The 16,556-nt window shown below is 44.3% G+C and overlaps 1 protein-coding gene and 1 long non-coding RNA gene across 7 annotated transcripts in view; one reads left to right on the forward strand and one right to left on the reverse strand.

Annotated features, from left to right (window-relative positions):
- The first annotated feature begins 67 nt into the window (after positions 1-67).
- On the forward strand, positions 68-2,101 carry LOC142071953 (uncharacterized). Its single transcript, XR_012668224.1, has 2 exons — positions 68-148; positions 1,059-2,101. It is a non-coding gene; the product is annotated as an uncharacterized LOC142071953 (long non-coding RNA).
- A 13,249-nt stretch (positions 2,102-15,350) lies between these two features.
- The window catches only part of MAEA (macrophage erythroblast attacher, E3 ubiquitin ligase), a 112,639-nt gene continuing 111,433 nt past the window's right edge, over positions 15,351-16,556 (reverse strand). For all 6 annotated transcript variants that reach the window (XM_075128115.1, XM_048849155.2, XM_048849157.2 and 3 more), the window contains one exon: positions 15,351-16,551. In XM_075128115.1, the coding sequence (XP_074984216.1) occupies positions 16,456-16,551 (96 nt within the window). In that variant the 3' untranslated portion in view covers positions 15,351-16,455. The remainder of the gene's footprint in view (positions 16,552-16,556) is intronic.

Here is a 16,556-nt window from a genome sequence, read left to right on the forward strand (position 1 = left end):
GCCTCCGCCACCGGGGGGCGGGGAGGTGGGAAGCACAGCGGCTGCTGCTGGAGCCTGGAGGAGCGGCTCTGCTGAGCAGCGGCTGCTCTTCCCGCCCCCCAGCCTGACGGAGAGAACTGGCTGGCTCCCACACCAGGCTCCAAAATAGGTACCGGTGCTGCCCGAGAGGGGGGTAACCTGTCTGCCCCCCCCACCGTGTTGTGCCCCGATTTACCCAGCCCCTCGCTCCGGGGACGTCCCCGCCCCACTGTGCCTCAATTTCCCCACCCAGCCCCTCACTCCAGGGATGGACACCCCCCCCCCACTGTGCCCAATTTCCGCACTCGGCCCCTTGCTCCTAGGGACCCCTAGCTTCATTGTGCCCAGATTTCCCCTCCCGGGCCCCTCACTCCAGGGACCCCCTCTGCCCAGCTGTGCTCCGATTTCCCCACCTGGCCCCTCACTCCAGGGATGGACCCCCCTCCACCCTGCTGTGCCCCAATTTCCCCAGCCCCTCGCTCCCAGGAACCCCTCATTCCACTGTGCCTCAATTTCCCCACCTGGCCCCTCGTTCCAGGGACTGACTCCTGCTCTGCCCCAATTGGGCAGGTGGGCAGGGTCCACGTCAGCGCTTCCCAGCCCGGCTCTGCAGGTGGCAGGTGAGCCCCGGGGAATGGGAGAGCAAGTGTGTGTGAGGGGGGGAGACAGGTGGGGCAGGCGGCATGGTCTCAGAGGAAAAGGTGGGGCCTGGAGTAGGGCCTCGGGGAACGGGTGTTCAATTTTCAGGGATTAGAAAGTTGGCAACCCTACCTCCAGTTGATATAACTTCCAGAACCAGGATAATTCAAACCTATTTTCCCAAATTACAGACTGTGTTAAATATAACTGAGATAAAAACATAGATTTGTCCTACTGCAGAGCATGGTAAATTCCAAATGCTTGGATGTCAGTTTCTATCTCTATTTCTGGAAGAACTGCTTGTCTCCCAGGGGCACTGGATCTGGGGATCTTATTAGAGAGGACATTTTTGGAAAAGCACAGATACATTTTCCTTTTCTTCTTTCTGCTGATGTCCACAGATCCGTTACCATGGAATTTTCATAGCAGTGTGCCTCCAGGGTGACTCAGCAAAACCCCGTTGCGATACACTGTAGCCCATAGGAATACATGGGACTTTAGCTAGGGTTCATCCAAAGGTCAGCTAAGAAAAACCCCATAGGAATACATGGGAGCCCATAGGGATATATCGAGATAATGCAATCAGGAGGTAGGATTGCACCATTACCGGGTAATACAATAGAGGCATGGGGTTGCATCAGCAAAATCCTACAAAGATACATTGTAGCCCCACAGAAGTAAGGGAGGAAGAGGAGCTACCTATCAAGGGCAGAGCTAAGAAAAGTTGGAAACTGATTGACTGAGCTTGGGAGAGCTTGAGAGTATGTAAGACCGACAGGCCAAACCCCGTCTGGGATCAGGGACCAAAAAGAGAGGAGAAGATACAAGGCACCTTCAAGGAAGAAAATGCTTGTGCAGAAGAAGCCACCTGAGAAACATCAGCGGAATCCATCTCTGCCACCACCTCAGAAACAGCGGCAGCAGCCACCCAAAGGCCCTTCACCGACAGCAGAGGACAATGCTCCCGAATTTGAGACAGAGTAGAAGGACGTTTTGAGATGGTCTCAGAGGGAATTGAAAGAAGCTTTTTGGAAGTGTAATTTCCTTTTGCTTAATGTCCTAGAGCATACGTGTTTCGACTGTAAATAACGCTGAGTGTGTGAGGTCTGAGTGCGATCTTCCCTTACCCACCTAGTAACCGCCTGGCCAGCGCTTACTGGATGTTCAGTTTTAAGTATTTAGTATTGAAGGATTAATTGATATATTGTTATATGCTTAATTGTTATATTGTTATAAGGTATAGAGTATTAAGCGAATGATTACATTGCTATATTGTTATATGTGATAATGATAATTGACAGTCTTATTGTAGTGTTGTGTCTTTATTTACTAGGCTGCTTCAGTCCTGTAACTGTAACCTTTATTGTATTTGTTCCTACTTATATCTATCTCTATTCTTTTACTGTAACCATTCATTTCTAAATAAATATTTTTTGTTTTTGAAGATCTACTGCTGACTTGTCTATTCTTGACCAGAGGGCTGTATCAGTGTCCTTTCAAGGGAAAGGAAGCTAGCTGCAGTTTTCCCTGGCAATTCCTTTAGGGTGGTCCACAAACTTGGTTACCAGTTTAGATAGTTAAAAAGAAAAGGTTTAAAATTAAAGGCATTATTTTAGATCACATCATTAGTTTAATATAATTCAATTCAAAAATTTCAGTAACACGTGCCTGAATTCAAAATACAATACTGGGTTTCATTGGAGAGAGCTCCCAATTTCAAATAAAATAACTTCAGCTGATTAGTGAAAGTAGTCATCAGGAGGTCTAATCTGCAACACCTCCTGCAGGGGTTCAATCTGGTTAGTGCCGTAAGGAGTAGAATGAGGTTCTATGACCTTATGGGGTTGGAATAAGGACGGTGCCCTAAGGAAGCATTTAATTATTGGATTTGTACAAAATTCCTTTTCTTGAACATGCTGAGAATATATACTGCAGAGACTTGACCTTTTTGCTTGGACACGCTTACACACACACACTAAAAATCTCCTGAAGGAAAGGTTATATTTCACTTGTTTTAACATGGTTATTGATTTTGCACCAGGCGGTAAAATAAGTCCTGTTTGCTGACTTCTCTTTTGGGGTCCATGGGAGCAATGGTCACTTCATCCAAGTATTCATTTTAAATCTGTCTGGGCCAATGGACAATTGGTCTTGTAATAGCAGACCTCCTCTGTGAAAGAGACATATCTGAAGATCCAATGCTAGGTTAATCAGGCCTTAGAGCCATTGCTTCTTCAGTCAGCAAGGCATAAACACTATCACTGCCAATCTCTCATTCCTATCTTTTGTATGATCCTAGGGAGAAGTGGAAAAGGTAGGAAGACATATAGCAGGGACCTTGCCCAGCTTCGCAAGAGGTCATTCACCACCTCACATCCCAGGTCCTGACATAGTTAGGGGCTGCAGGTCACTTTATTTAGTGTTTCCAGATGCAAAATGTTTCAGTCACCAGACTACCAAATTGATTTACGATGAGCAAAATATTTCTAGGTGCAGCAACCACTCTGCTAAACCCACTTCTGCCATGTAAGTCTTGGTGTTCAGCTCCCCCTTGGTGGACAGTGCACACAGATAGGAAATTTTGCTCTGCCCAGAACAGGATAATTTCTCTCAGTAGTAGGGCTGATCACATTTTTTCCAGTTATTATGAAAACTTCATCAGACATGTTGACTGTCATGACCAGAAAAATTACTCACTTCTTGTAACTGCTGTTCTTCAAGATGTGTTGCATATGTCCATTACACTAGGGGTGTGTGTGTGTCTTGTGCAGCAGTGCTGGAGAGTTTTCCCTAGCAGTACCCATGGGGTGGCCAGACCTTTGCCCTGGCATCCCTGATGCTCCAAGCCAACGGTATAATGGGCAGAGCCCACCCCATCCATCCTTCACTTCCTTTGTACTGGAATCTTAGATGATAGACTCCAATGCATTGGGGAAGGAGGCTGGGTCGTGCAATGGGCATATACAATTCATCTTGAAGAACAACAGTTATGAGAAGCAAATAACCATTGTTTCTTCTTAAAGTGATTGCATATATCCATTATGCTAGGTGAATCCACAAGCTGTTTTCAGTGGAGTGGGTCTAGGAGTCTCATTGGAAGAGGGAGTGCAGGACCACTTTCCCCACATTTGCATCTTCCCTTCATGTGGTAGTAATTGTGCAATGTCTAGCAAATGTGTGGACTGATGACTATATTGCTGCTCTGCAGCTGTCCACAACAGGGATGTTTACCACAAACACCATAAAGGCTGAGGAAGCTCTGGCTGAATGTACAGACAGCTTCCTTGGGGTCATGATGCCTGTGGCCTTGTAGCACATGACAATGCAGCTGGTGATCTATTTGGAAAGCCACAGCGCTGTGGCAGGAGGTCCTCTCATTTGTTCTGTATAGGAGTCAAACAGTTGGGAAAAAACCCCAAAGGGATTTGTTCCATCCAGGAAAAAGACAGGGCTCGGCAAACATCCTAAGTATGCATCTTACCAGAGTGGTTAATCTCTGCGCCGAGGAGTACTGTATTGAGGACTTTGAGGAAGTTGAAACCATCCTCTCCTTAGGCTTTGGAGGCCGAGGGTGCTCCCAGTGCTTATGCTTCTTTGAGGATTGCCCCAGTGAGGGGAGATATTCTTCTGCTTCTGTCTGCAGGTAAGCTTGGAGGAGAACTCCCAGAAGAAGTAGTTGAGGAGTTTCCTCAACCCAACTGAGCCAGTTCTGATGCCAGGTAAAGGACTGCCTCCATGAGGATGTATCTGAGATGCTCATTTGCTCTAGTCTTGAAGCCCTGGAAGATCAGATACCTGTCCCTGATATGACCCTCAACCAAGCACTTCTACAGCAAGAGTGAGGCTCCCTCATGAGTATTTGTTTGTGACACTGGGAACACAGCTTGAAACCAGGGAACCTTGACATAGATTCCACTGGTACCAGGCAGAGCCTGGAGTCCACTGACTATTGACAAGAAAAGAAAGAAAAAGGGTCCAAGGGACCAAAACTAGTACCGCTAACAACTAGCTATAAAGGCACATTCACAAAAGGAATGATCTCAAACACAGTATACTTTGACCACTGGCAATGGATGGTAAGAAGGAACTGAAGAATGGGTGGGATGACTCTGCCTTTTATGCCCTCAGCTTCAAGCATGAGGGTCACCAGGGTGAAGGCACGGCTGCCCCTACGAGTACCACTAGGGAAAACTCTGTGGTACCAGTGCACGAGATGCACACACACCTAGTGTAATGGACATATGCAAAGAACAAGTTTGTTATCCACGGAGGGAACAATGCTCTGAGACCTCAATGAATTGCGAGTGGATGATGATCAGAATTCCCATCAGGCTCCAGGAAGATTTATATATTTGTTTCTGACACACCACTTGTTTTCCATTATGGCCATCTTCATCTTTGTTAACATTCTTCTGAAAGGAGACTTTATACCCGATACTATTCATCCTCAACCCAGGCCTATGATTGAGTTTGTTGGTAACGTGTCTGTGTTTATCCTGAATCCAAGAGACTCCAGAAACCATAGCATTGTGTATGCTTCAGCTTCCTCCCTATACAGAAACCAGATTAAAATATTATCCAGGAAGAGAAGTGAATTTCTTTCTTCCCTAAGGCCAATGCTATTGCTACCTTGATCCTGGAGAAGAAAGATATAAGATCAAATGGTAATGATTGAAGTTTGGAAAAGAAAAAGGCTGGCATGAATGGTAAAATAGGTGTGCTTTGAAGACAAGTTTCCTATAGGAAAAAATGGTTACTAACCTTTCTGTAACTGTTGTTCTTCGAGATGTGTAGCACATGTCCATTGCAATGTAGTTTTGCGCTCGCCCCAAGCACAGCCACCAGAAAATTTTCCCTCAGGGGTATCCGTTGGGTTGGCTCCAGTGCCCCCTGGAGTTACGTGCTCATAGAACCAGTATAAAGGGTCCTACCAACTTGCAGCCCCCTCAGTTACTTCTTGCCCTACTCTGACAGAGGAGTAGGAGGGAGGGTCTTGGAATGGACACGTGCAACGCATCTTGACGAACAACAGTTATGGAAAGGTTATTAACTATTTCTTCTTCTTCGAGTGCTTGCTCATGTCCAATATAGGTGACTCCCAAGCAGTTGTACAAGCGGCGGGTTCGGAGTTTATTGGCATGCTGATTGGAACACCACTCGGCTAAATCCAGTATTGTCTCTAGCCTGTTGTAATGAGACACAAAAGTGTAAACTGACAACCACGTTGCTGCTCTATAATGTCCTGGATAGGAACCTGTGCTATGAATGCTGCTGAAGATACTTGGGCCCTTGTGAAATGTGCTGCCAAGGCAGGTGGGGCAGGAACCTTTGCCAGGTCATAGCATGTGCGGATGCAGGATATGATCTGTGATGAAATTCTCTGGGATGAGATGGTTATATCTTTCTTCCTGTCTGCAACGGCTACAAACAGCTGAGTAATTTTCAGAAATGGCTTAGTCCTTTCTATGTAGAAAGCCAGTGCACATCTGCTGTCTAGCGAGTGGAGCCTCTGCTCTTCCTTGTTGGTATGTAATTTTGGATAGACGTCCGGCAGGAAGATATTCGGGTGAATGTGGAACTATGAAACCATCTTTGGAAGGAAATCTGGATGAGGACACAATTGGACCTTGTGCTTCAAAAATACCATCTATGGTGGTTCTGAAGTGAGGGCCCAGTTCTCCGAGACCCTTCTGACAGAAGCAATGGCCAGTAGGAAGATCACCTTTCAGGACAGGTAGAGCAGAGAGCACATTACCAGCGGCTCAAATAGGGGTCCTGTCAGTTTTGATAATACCAGGTTGAAGTCGCAGGCAGGGATTGGTTGACATACCTGGGGGTGCAATGTCTCAAGGCTATTAAGAAACTGATTACAGATGCTGTTTGAAAACATGGAACAGCCATTCACCTATGAATGGAAAGCTGAAATTGTGACCAGATAGACTAATAGGGGACACGGTTAAACCTTGTTGCGTCAAATGTAGTAAGTAGTCCAGAATGAATGGTATTGATGATTGCATAGGTGAGATACCCTTCTGTGTAGACCAGATCAAGAACCTCTTCCACTTTGCCAGGTACTTAGCTCTGGTTGACAGCCTCCTGCTCCCTAGTAGGACCTCACGGACATGCTAGCTCTGCAGGGTTCAGCCATGGAGCTTCCAGGCTGTCAGATGAAGGTACTCAAGGTTTGGGTGATGCAGGCAGCTGTGGTCCTGAGAGATCAGGTCTGGATACAGAGGTGGAAGAATTGGCATCTCCACCAAGAGGGAAACAATGATAACTGTGTCCAAATGGTGTTGTTTTGGTGAGTATACGGATGCCAGACATGTCTGGAGAGGTCTGAGTTAAAGTTTTTCATGCTGCACCACAGAGGTGCAGGAGGCCATGTGGCCCAGGAGCTTCAAACAGTTCCTCACTGTTATGATGGGGTGATCTTTGCGGCTCTCTGTAAGCATCACTATTGCTTGGAATCGTGCTTTTTGGAGGAAGGCTCTGGCTTGGACAGAGTCAAGGATAGCCCCAATAAACTCTATCTTTTGAACCGGGGAGAGGATAGACTTCTGCGCATTTATCAGCAGACCTAAATCCTGGAATGTTGCCTGGATTAACTTTATATTGGACACCACCTGGACCTTGATCCAACCTTTGACCAGCCAGTCATCGAGGTAAGGGTAGACCCGAACCCCTCCTCTCTTCAGGAAGGCTGCGACAACCACATGCACTTTGTGAACACTTGAGCTGCTGACAGGCCAAACATGAGAACCGCAAATTGGTGTTGTGCATGATTTATGATGATCCTGAGGAATCTTCTGAAAAAATCAAGATATGGAAGTAAGCATCCTCCAAATCAAGGGCAAAGTACCAGTCCACCGGATCCAGGGAGGGGATGTTGGAAGCGAAGGAGACCATGCCAAACTTTAGCTTCTTCATGTATCTGTTGAGCTTTCACAAGTCCAGAATCAGTCTGAAACTGCCATTAGTTTTCGGGATTAGGAAATATCAGGAGTAAAGCCCTCAGCCCCTTAACTCTGGAGGAACCTCTTCCAGAGCTCCCACCCTTAGGAAATACTGCACCTCTTGGGCTAGAACTTGCTCCTGAGAAGGGTCCCTGAAGAGGGATGGAGAGGGAAGGTGTGGAGGGGGGAAAACTGAAGTGAAGGGTATATCCCACTGCTATCATGCTTAGCACCCAGTGGTCTGTTGTAATATGGGCCCACGCCTGATAGAAATGGGATACACAGTCTGCAAATATTGGGGAAGTTAGATCCAGTTTCCATCCTGGTACATTGTCCCCAAGTGTCCCATCAAAAGGCCTGCTTGGACACACCAGGGTGTCTGTGGGAAGCAGGCATGGACATGGATGAAGGTTAGGAAGGAGGTCTTCTCCTAAATCCCCTGCTTCTCTTCCTGTGATTGTCCTGCCAGGCAGGTGATGGAAAGAATTGAGAGGCCAGTTTAGGCTTATAATGTTTCCTTGTAGGTGCTGGTGTATAAAGTCCTACGGACTTCAAGGTAGCCCTGGAATCCTTTAGACCAATAGTTCTCAACCAGAGGTACGGGACACTCTGGGGTGGGTGGGCCTCAAGCAGGTTTCAGGGGGGCTGCCAAGCAGGGCTGGCATTAGACTTGCTGGGATCCAGGGCAGAAAGCCGAAACCACACCGCATAGGGTTGAAGCGCATGGCCCCGAACCCCACTACCCAGGGCTGAAGCCGAAGCCTGAGCAATTTAACTTCGTGGGGCCCCCCGTGATGTGGTCTTAATGCTGCCTCCATTAGGATAAATTTCAGTCTGGTGTCTATCTTTTTGGTGCAGGCCTCAAGTCCTTACAGATCTTATAGCGCTCCTGCAGGTGAGCTTCTCCCAGGCACTTCAGGTGTTGCTCACAGGCACAGGCTTGTAGCATGAGACACAAGGTTTAAAACCTGGAGACACAGGCATGCCCTGGCAACGGGCAGAGAATAACGCTGCTAAACAGAGTTCCGCTAACCTATCGTAGAATCATAGAATATCAGGGTTGGAAGGGACCTCAGGAGATCATCTAGTCCAACCCCCTGCGCAAAGCAGGACCAATCCCCAATTAAATCATCCCAGCCAGGGCTTTGTCAAGCCTGACCTTAAAAACTTCTAAGGAAGGAGATTCTACCATCTCCCTAGGTAACGCATTCCAGTGTTTCACCACCCTCCTAGTGAAAAATTTTTTCCTAATATCCAACCTAAACCTCCCCCACTGCAACTTGAGACCATTACTCCTTGTCCTGTCATCTTCTACCACTGAGAATAGTCTAGAACCATCCTCTTTGGAACCATCTCTCAGATAGTTGAAAGCAGCTATCAAATCCCCCCTCATTCTTCTCTTACCTATCTATCTATTAACAATAACTTTACTACTATGAACAAGAGGTAACTATATATAATAAAGAGAAAAGTCCACTGAGAGTGTATTTGCAGATTGCAAGGACAAAGTAGTTCCAGCGACCGTCATGGGCAGTAAGAAGGAACTGAGGTGGCTGTGGGTCAGCAAGGCCCTTTATATTGGCACTATGAGCACGTGACTCTAGGGAGTACAGAGCCTACCCGATGGATACCATTGAGGGACAATTTTCCAGTGGCTGTATTCCTCTATATGGTGACTGGCAGGAGTCAGGATTGCAAATTGACATTTCTGTTGACTCTGAATAGCCTCGGTTTTCCATAAAGCTTCCCATTTTATCACTTGGATAGCGGGGAACTGATCTGTCTGAGTGTCTGATCCCAAGGACCAAAGCCCCATACACCAGCATAAAATAGATTTGAATCTTATTTTCTTTTCTCCTCTCTTTCCATAGAGAATCCCTTAGAATCGATTTTTAAGTTGAGAGGGACCATACTTGAAATACTGTTCACCCATGTTAGCGTTGCTTGTGAAAGCACACAGGGCACGTGGGGTGCCAGATGACAGTTTGTATTTATTTTTGTTGGCCTGATACCATCTGAGAGTTTTCATGCCCAAAGGAGGGGGCTGAGACTACACCGGCTGAGTGCTGGCTGCTTCTGAAGGCCTGTCCAGGACATCACTCTTTACAGATGAAAATCTCCCTCGGTTAAAAACACCAAGGCCCTGACCACTGAGGAAAATAGACTCAATCTTCAGTGTGTACCACTCAATATTTAAATCTGGTATCAGTACAAGGGACACTTCTAGCCTTATAAAATGGAAACCAAAAAAGAAAGAAAGGAAGAAATATTGTGTTGAGGCCCTTGATTATAGGCTGATTCTTCCCATATCTGGGCTGCTGTCCCTCTCACAACTCCATAGCTATCTGCTGAGGGTAGGAAGCAGTGAGGCATGGCACCCTGCCACAAAAGGTAGAAACAACAATCTGGACCTTAGGGCAGGGTATGGTGACTTTCAGCAGCAGCTGGGAACATCAGCCCAGTATGGTCTCTGAAATATAAAAATATCATTAGGAAGGCCAAAAAAGAATTTGAAGAACAGCTAGACAAAGACTCAAAAAGTAATAGCGATTTTTTTAAAAAAGTACATTAGAACCAGGAAGCCTGCTAAAGATAGAAGTGGCACCTGAGGGTGCACGTTAGGCCTGAAGACCCTTCCTGCATTGGCAGCATCCATACGGTGTCATCCATGATCCACAGCGAAATGGAGGAGGGAGGCAGTTGAGTTCCAGTCAGAAAAGTAGCTGCTGGAGTAAGTTATAGGGAACCCAGGTGCAATCCTCTACATGGTGCATTGCCCTTCTGGCTTCACTCCCTTCATGGAGATGGGAAAGGACAAGTGACTTGCCCTGGAGCCTATTCTTGTCCAATCCCGACTGCCTCCTCTCCTGATTGGGGAGTGTGTTTGTGTGGGATGGGGGCAGCAAGGCAACCCCAGTCAGTCTGAACTGTGAGGGAAACTGCACTCTGCCCAGCAGAGCTCCCCCATGGGACAGTAGGGGAAGGAAAGAGAGGACAGGACAAAGAGATCTATCCTTTTGTCTCTCCATATCGCTCTCTCCCTGAAGCCAACAGGGGCTCCAGCCACTGCAAAGGCCTCAAAAGGGGAAGCAGAGTTGAGAGGACAAATTCCCACAAATTTAAATTCAGCCTGGGACTGCTAGGAAGCAGACATTACTAAACTGAATTGTTAGTCTAAAACTTTGGAATTTCCCTCGGAAAAAGCTCTGCAGCGGGGAGGTCTGGGCGAGCTGACAGCTGCTGTGGGGCAGAAAAAACCGAGGGAACTTCAGGAAGTGTGGCACGCTGCCAGGACCAACCAGCCTGGTTCCAGCTCCAAAGTGCAAGCAGGTTGAAGTACCCATTGTAATGGAGCTGTGAATCTTAGCATTCAGAGTCCTCTCCTGCACCCACCTGACTTGAAAAAATGAACAAAGGGCCATCAGAAGAAACCAAGTACCACCACACACAAACCTCTGGGTTTTGGCTGAGAGAGGGGATTCTCCACCACTGAGCTTAGGAAACAAGAAAAGAGAAGGGTCTCAAAGGCATTTGAGGGGAGATTTAGAATAGAGCAGGCCTGAACCAGGAATTTCCAGTTCACAGGAAATGTAAAAACAAAACCAATTTCTTTTAAAATGTCTGTGAATTGGAAATTCCAGAAAGTGTTTGTTTTGGAAACTCTGACTCATTACATGGAGCTGGGCTCCTACATTTAGTGCCCTGGCTGGAGCCGGGGCTGCCAGGCTGCGGGCTCAGCAGGAGGGCAGTTCGCATGAGTAGGCTGCCCTGTTCCAGGATTCCCAGCAACCCTAGGAAACTAGGCAAGTTTCTGTTGGAACCCTGCTTGTGATTTGATGAGTTTGCTGAACCTGAGGTGTTTCTGTGAACATTTTTGGCATTTTCTGGAGTTTATGTTCATTGACACTCCAATCAAGGTGGATAAAAATGGATATTTAAAAAAAAATTGGACTTTTAAAGATTAAATACATTTAAAAAGCTTTAATATTAAATTTGAAATTGACAACCTGTTAAAGCCTAAAGTTACTGTAATCTACTAAATATCATTTAAATAAAAAAAAGTGCTACCTCAAGGAGCTATCCTCAAATTATAATGAGTTAAAGGGTGCTGCTTTTTAAATTATATACAGAATCAGGGTGTAAACATCTTTATCTTTTGAGATAAACTCAAGCTTTATCGATGGGACACAAAGCTTGTGTCCCCTCTTCCAGTTTATGAATAAGAACCAGGTGGGAAAGGATAGGATCTATATCTAAAAACTTGAAGGATGGGAGGCCTGATTCTCAAACATTTAAGTGCCTAAACATAGAATCATAGAATATAAGGGTTGGAAGGGACCCCAGAAGGTCATCTAGTCCAACCCCCTGCTCGAAGCAGGACCAATTCCCAGTTAAATCATCCCAGCCAGGGCTTTGTCAAGCCTGACCTTAAAAACCTCTAAGGAAGGAGATTCTACCACCTCCCTAGGTAACGCATTCCAGTGTTTCACCACCCTCTTAGTGAAAAAGTTTTTCCTAATCTCCAATCTAAACCTCCCCACTGCAGCTTGAGACCATTACTCCTCGTTCTGTCATCTGATACCATTGAGAACAGTCTAGAGCCATCCTCTTTGGAACCGCCTTTCAGGTAGTTGAAAGCAGCTATCAAATCCCCCCTCATTCTTCTCTTCTGCAGGCTAAACAATCCCAGCTCCCTCAGCCTCTCCTCATAACTCATGTGTTCCAGATCCCTAATCATTTTTGTTGCCCTTTGCTGGACTCTCTCCAATTTATCCACATCCTTCTTGAAGTGTGGGGCCCAAAACTGGACACAGTACTCCAGATGAGGCCTCACCAATGTCGAATAGAGGGGAACGATCACGTCCCTCGATCTGCTCGCTATGCCCCTACTTATACATCCCAAAATGCCATTGGCCTTCTTGGCAACAAGGGCACACTGCTGACTCATATCCAGCTTCTCGTCCACTGTCACCCCTAGGTCCTTTTCCGCAGAAATGCAGATAGATGCCCAGTGGGATTTTCAAAAGTACCCAAACAGGTTAGGTGCCTAACTTCCATTTCAATGTACACGCGTTGGGGTTTTTTGCATTTATTTATTTGGTGAGGGAGGAGTCTGAAATTGCTTTTGATTCACTAAAAAAACCAACCCTTTCCTTCACCACTCTCACCTATCGTAGTGTGCAGCAATAATCCGTCAAAGACAACAGAACACAGTTTTATTTGGATCTCAGCAACGCTGCTCTTTCAGAGAGGCTTGTTAATGAGTAATGCGCTAACTCTCCAAAAGGCAGAACGCACTGAACTCACAGTGCTTCAATTTCTGCTTCAGTGGGTTGCCACCTGGCTGGTCTTTGACAAGCCTGGCTGGTTTTAATACTACCTTGCTGGTTGCCTGTCAGAAGTAAGGTGCTGGTTATTTTGCTGAGTGGACAGCCAGCCAACCGTGCCTGGCACACTCTTAACTACCAGCTATGCTTGTGACAGCTGGGAGTGGGCTGAGGCCACCAAGTACCCATGTCCTATTCTGTGTGGGCAGCTTGCCTGGGGCAGACACCAGCCAATGGGAGAATTGGCACCCTAGTGCTACCCCCAAATATTGATTAGCTTTCTACGAGCTCAATCCCTCCCCATGATTTTCCCCAGGCCCAGGGCCTAGCCCCACCCACAGAGCAGCTGGTTTTTCTATGCCTCAGAGTTGGCAACCCTAGGTTCACACTAACATTAGGACTACCACACGATTAACAAAAATTAATTGTGATTAAGCATGCAATAAAAACATTCATTGCGATTTATTGTGCTGTTAATCGCACTGTTAAAAGAATATTTAAATAAGTGTCATTTTTGGATGTTTTCTACATTTTCAAATATATTGATTTCAATTACAACAAAATACGAAGTGTCGAGTGCTCACTTTATATTTATTTTTGATGACATATTTGCACTGTAAAAAACAGAATAGTATTTTTCAGTTCACCTAATACAAGTACTGTAGTGCAATCTCTATCATGAAAGTTGAACTTACAAATGTTGAATTATGTACAAAAAAACCCTTGCATTCAAAAATAAAACAATGTAAAACTGGACAAACAAGTTTGTTTACATTTGCAGAACATAATGCTGCCTGCTTCTTATTTACAATGTCACCTGAAAATGAGAACAAGTGTTTGCTTGGCACTGGTGTAGCCGGCATCGCAAAATATTTACATGCCAGATGCGCTAAAGATTTGTATGTCCCTTCATGCTTCAACCACCATTCCAGAGGACATGCGTCCACGCTGGTGACGGGTTCTGATCAATAACAATCCAAAGCAGTGCAGACCCATGCCTGTTCATTTTCATCATGTGAGTCAGATGCCACCAGCAGAAGGCTGATTTTCTTTTTTGGTGGTTTGGGTTCTGTAGTTTCTGCATCAGAGTGCTGCTCTTTTAAGACTTCTGAAAGCATGCTCCACACCTCGTCCCTCTCAGATTTTGGAAGGCACTTCAGATTCTTAAATCTTGGGTCAAGTGCTATAGCTATCTTTAGAAATCTCACATTGATATCTTCTTTGCATTTTGTCAAATTTGCAGTGAAAGTTCTTAAAATGAACATGTGCTGGGTCATCATCTGAGACTGCTATAACATGAAATATATGGCAGAATGCAGGTAAAACAGAGCAGGAGATATACAATTCTCCCTGCAAGGAAGTTCAGTCACAAATTTAATTAACGCATTATTATTTTAACAAGTGTCATCAGCTTGGAAGCATGTCCTCTGGAATGGTGGCCGAAGCATGAAGTGGCATATGTCTCTTCAGCACATCTGGCATATAAATATCTTGCAACGCCAGCTACAACATTGTCATCTGAACACCTTTTCTCACTTTCTGGTGACACTAATTAAGGAGTGGGCAGCATTATCTCCTGTAAATGTAAAAAAACTTGGTTCTCTTAGTGATTGACTGAACAAGAAGTAGGACTGAGTGGACTTGTAGGCTCTAAAGTTTTACATGGTTTTGTTTTTGAGTGCAGTTATGTCACACACAAAAAAATCTACATTTGTAAGTTGCCCTTTCATGATAAAGAGATTGCACTACAGTACTTGTATGAAGTGAATTGAAAAATACTATTTCATCAATTTTATAGTGCAAATATTTGTAATAAAAATATAAAGTGATCACTGTACACTTTGTATTCTGTGTTGTAACGGAAATAGATATATTTGAAAATGTAGAAAAACTTCCAAAAATATTTAATAAATTTCAATTAGTATTCCATTGTTTAACAATGCAATAAATAGGGATTAATTTTTTTGAGTTAATCGTGTGAGTTAACTGCGATTAATTAACAGTCCTAACGTATATTGATACTTATATGTATCTACGAATTACCCATGCAGCACCTATTGTGTTGATATATCCTCCAAAAGCAGTTTAACAGACCACCAGAATATCAGACAACCCTGAGGAAATGCTGGATGGTGTTTGGATAAGGCTGTGAATTATAGCACTTTTTAAAAAATCATATACAGAGTGATAATTTTAAACTAATCATGGTGATCTGGTCAGGTTGCTCAGTTTTAAAAGCTTGAGGAAAATTGTTATGACTAAAGATTCTCCTTAATTTTTTTCCACAAGATGACTGCTAAAGAAGGGGAACTTCCATTTTCAGAGATGTCCTTATAAAATGGGAAACAAACTTGTTTGCATTATAAATACAAAGCAGCTTTCTAATTTTGTATCATTAAGAAATGGAAAACAATTTTTATTAACAGGTTTTACATGTACAGTCTTTTATTAGCTAATCAACATCAACATGCAAAAATAAGCGCTAAATACAAACCTCTACAATATGGTTTTGTTTAAACTACAATGGTTTATTCTCTTGAAAAGTAATAAGGGTGTGTTCTGTAGTAATTAAAACTGAACTATTAGTTTCAGTAATGAATACTATTTAGACCCTAAAATTATGTAATCATCCTGCAAGGCATCTTCCAAAACTTTGCCCAACACTTAAGGATACCAGCTGATTTTCATGTGAGTACATTCTCAAAGCAAGAAATAAGGCAGTAGCACTAATGATTTGATACTGAACCCTATGCACATAACTAATAAACTTTAGAAGGACTTTAACACTATGGTAAACTGGAAAAAGAACATCCAAACAAGCAGTGTATTTTGCCTGAAATGTTCTCAGTTCCTCTTGATATTTATGCAACCTCCTTAAAAAATTTGGTTTTGGGGGAAAAAAAAAAGATTTCATACTCCTTCAAACCAGTCTCTCATTGATCCTCCAGTGAAGCCAGTCTTGTGTCAATGACATCAGTATCTTCCCATGGAACTAATTATAACGACCCATTTCAGGATTATTACTTCACAAGAGGATCAGAAAAGAAGGCAAAGAGCAGCTTAAAGGAGAACACACTCGTATTAACTGAAATCTTCAATAATTAACAAAAGGGCCTTGGACAATTGTGAAAAACGGAGGGAAGGAAAATGGATTTAGTTTCAAATCTATTGTAATGTTTCCCCCAGTGCAAATGTCCATCTTTAAAGAAAATTCTCCTTTGAAAGATGAAAGTATTTTTGAGATGAGTCCAATTTTTGACCTTATGTTACAAAACGCTAACAATCAAAATTTGTTTTATTTTCAAGTACAAACTTAAGTCATGTTTCCTCTCCTTTTAAGAGTGTGTACTGTTGCTCATTGATCTTTGGTCGCAAGAAACAATAATGCCACCGACAGGACTGATCCCCAAGGTGGCAGATTTTGCTTCTTTGCCACACATAAGGCCCCCCTTCTCCAGGGCATGCCAATAAATCCTGTGTCAAAATTCCAGCGGCATTTCATCATGTATTTTATGGACCTACATGATATAGACTTTCTCAGCTTGTGAGAAGTTGAAGACTTCTTTGGTTCTTGGGCAAATTACTTTGTCATCTTGACGAATAGAAAGCAGGGACTGAA

Source organism: Caretta caretta, chromosome 4, assembly GCF_965140235.1.
Source record: "Caretta caretta isolate rCarCar2 chromosome 4, rCarCar1.hap1, whole genome shotgun sequence".
In the NCBI taxonomy this organism is placed as follows: domain Eukaryota; kingdom Metazoa; phylum Chordata; order Testudines; family Cheloniidae; genus Caretta; species Caretta caretta.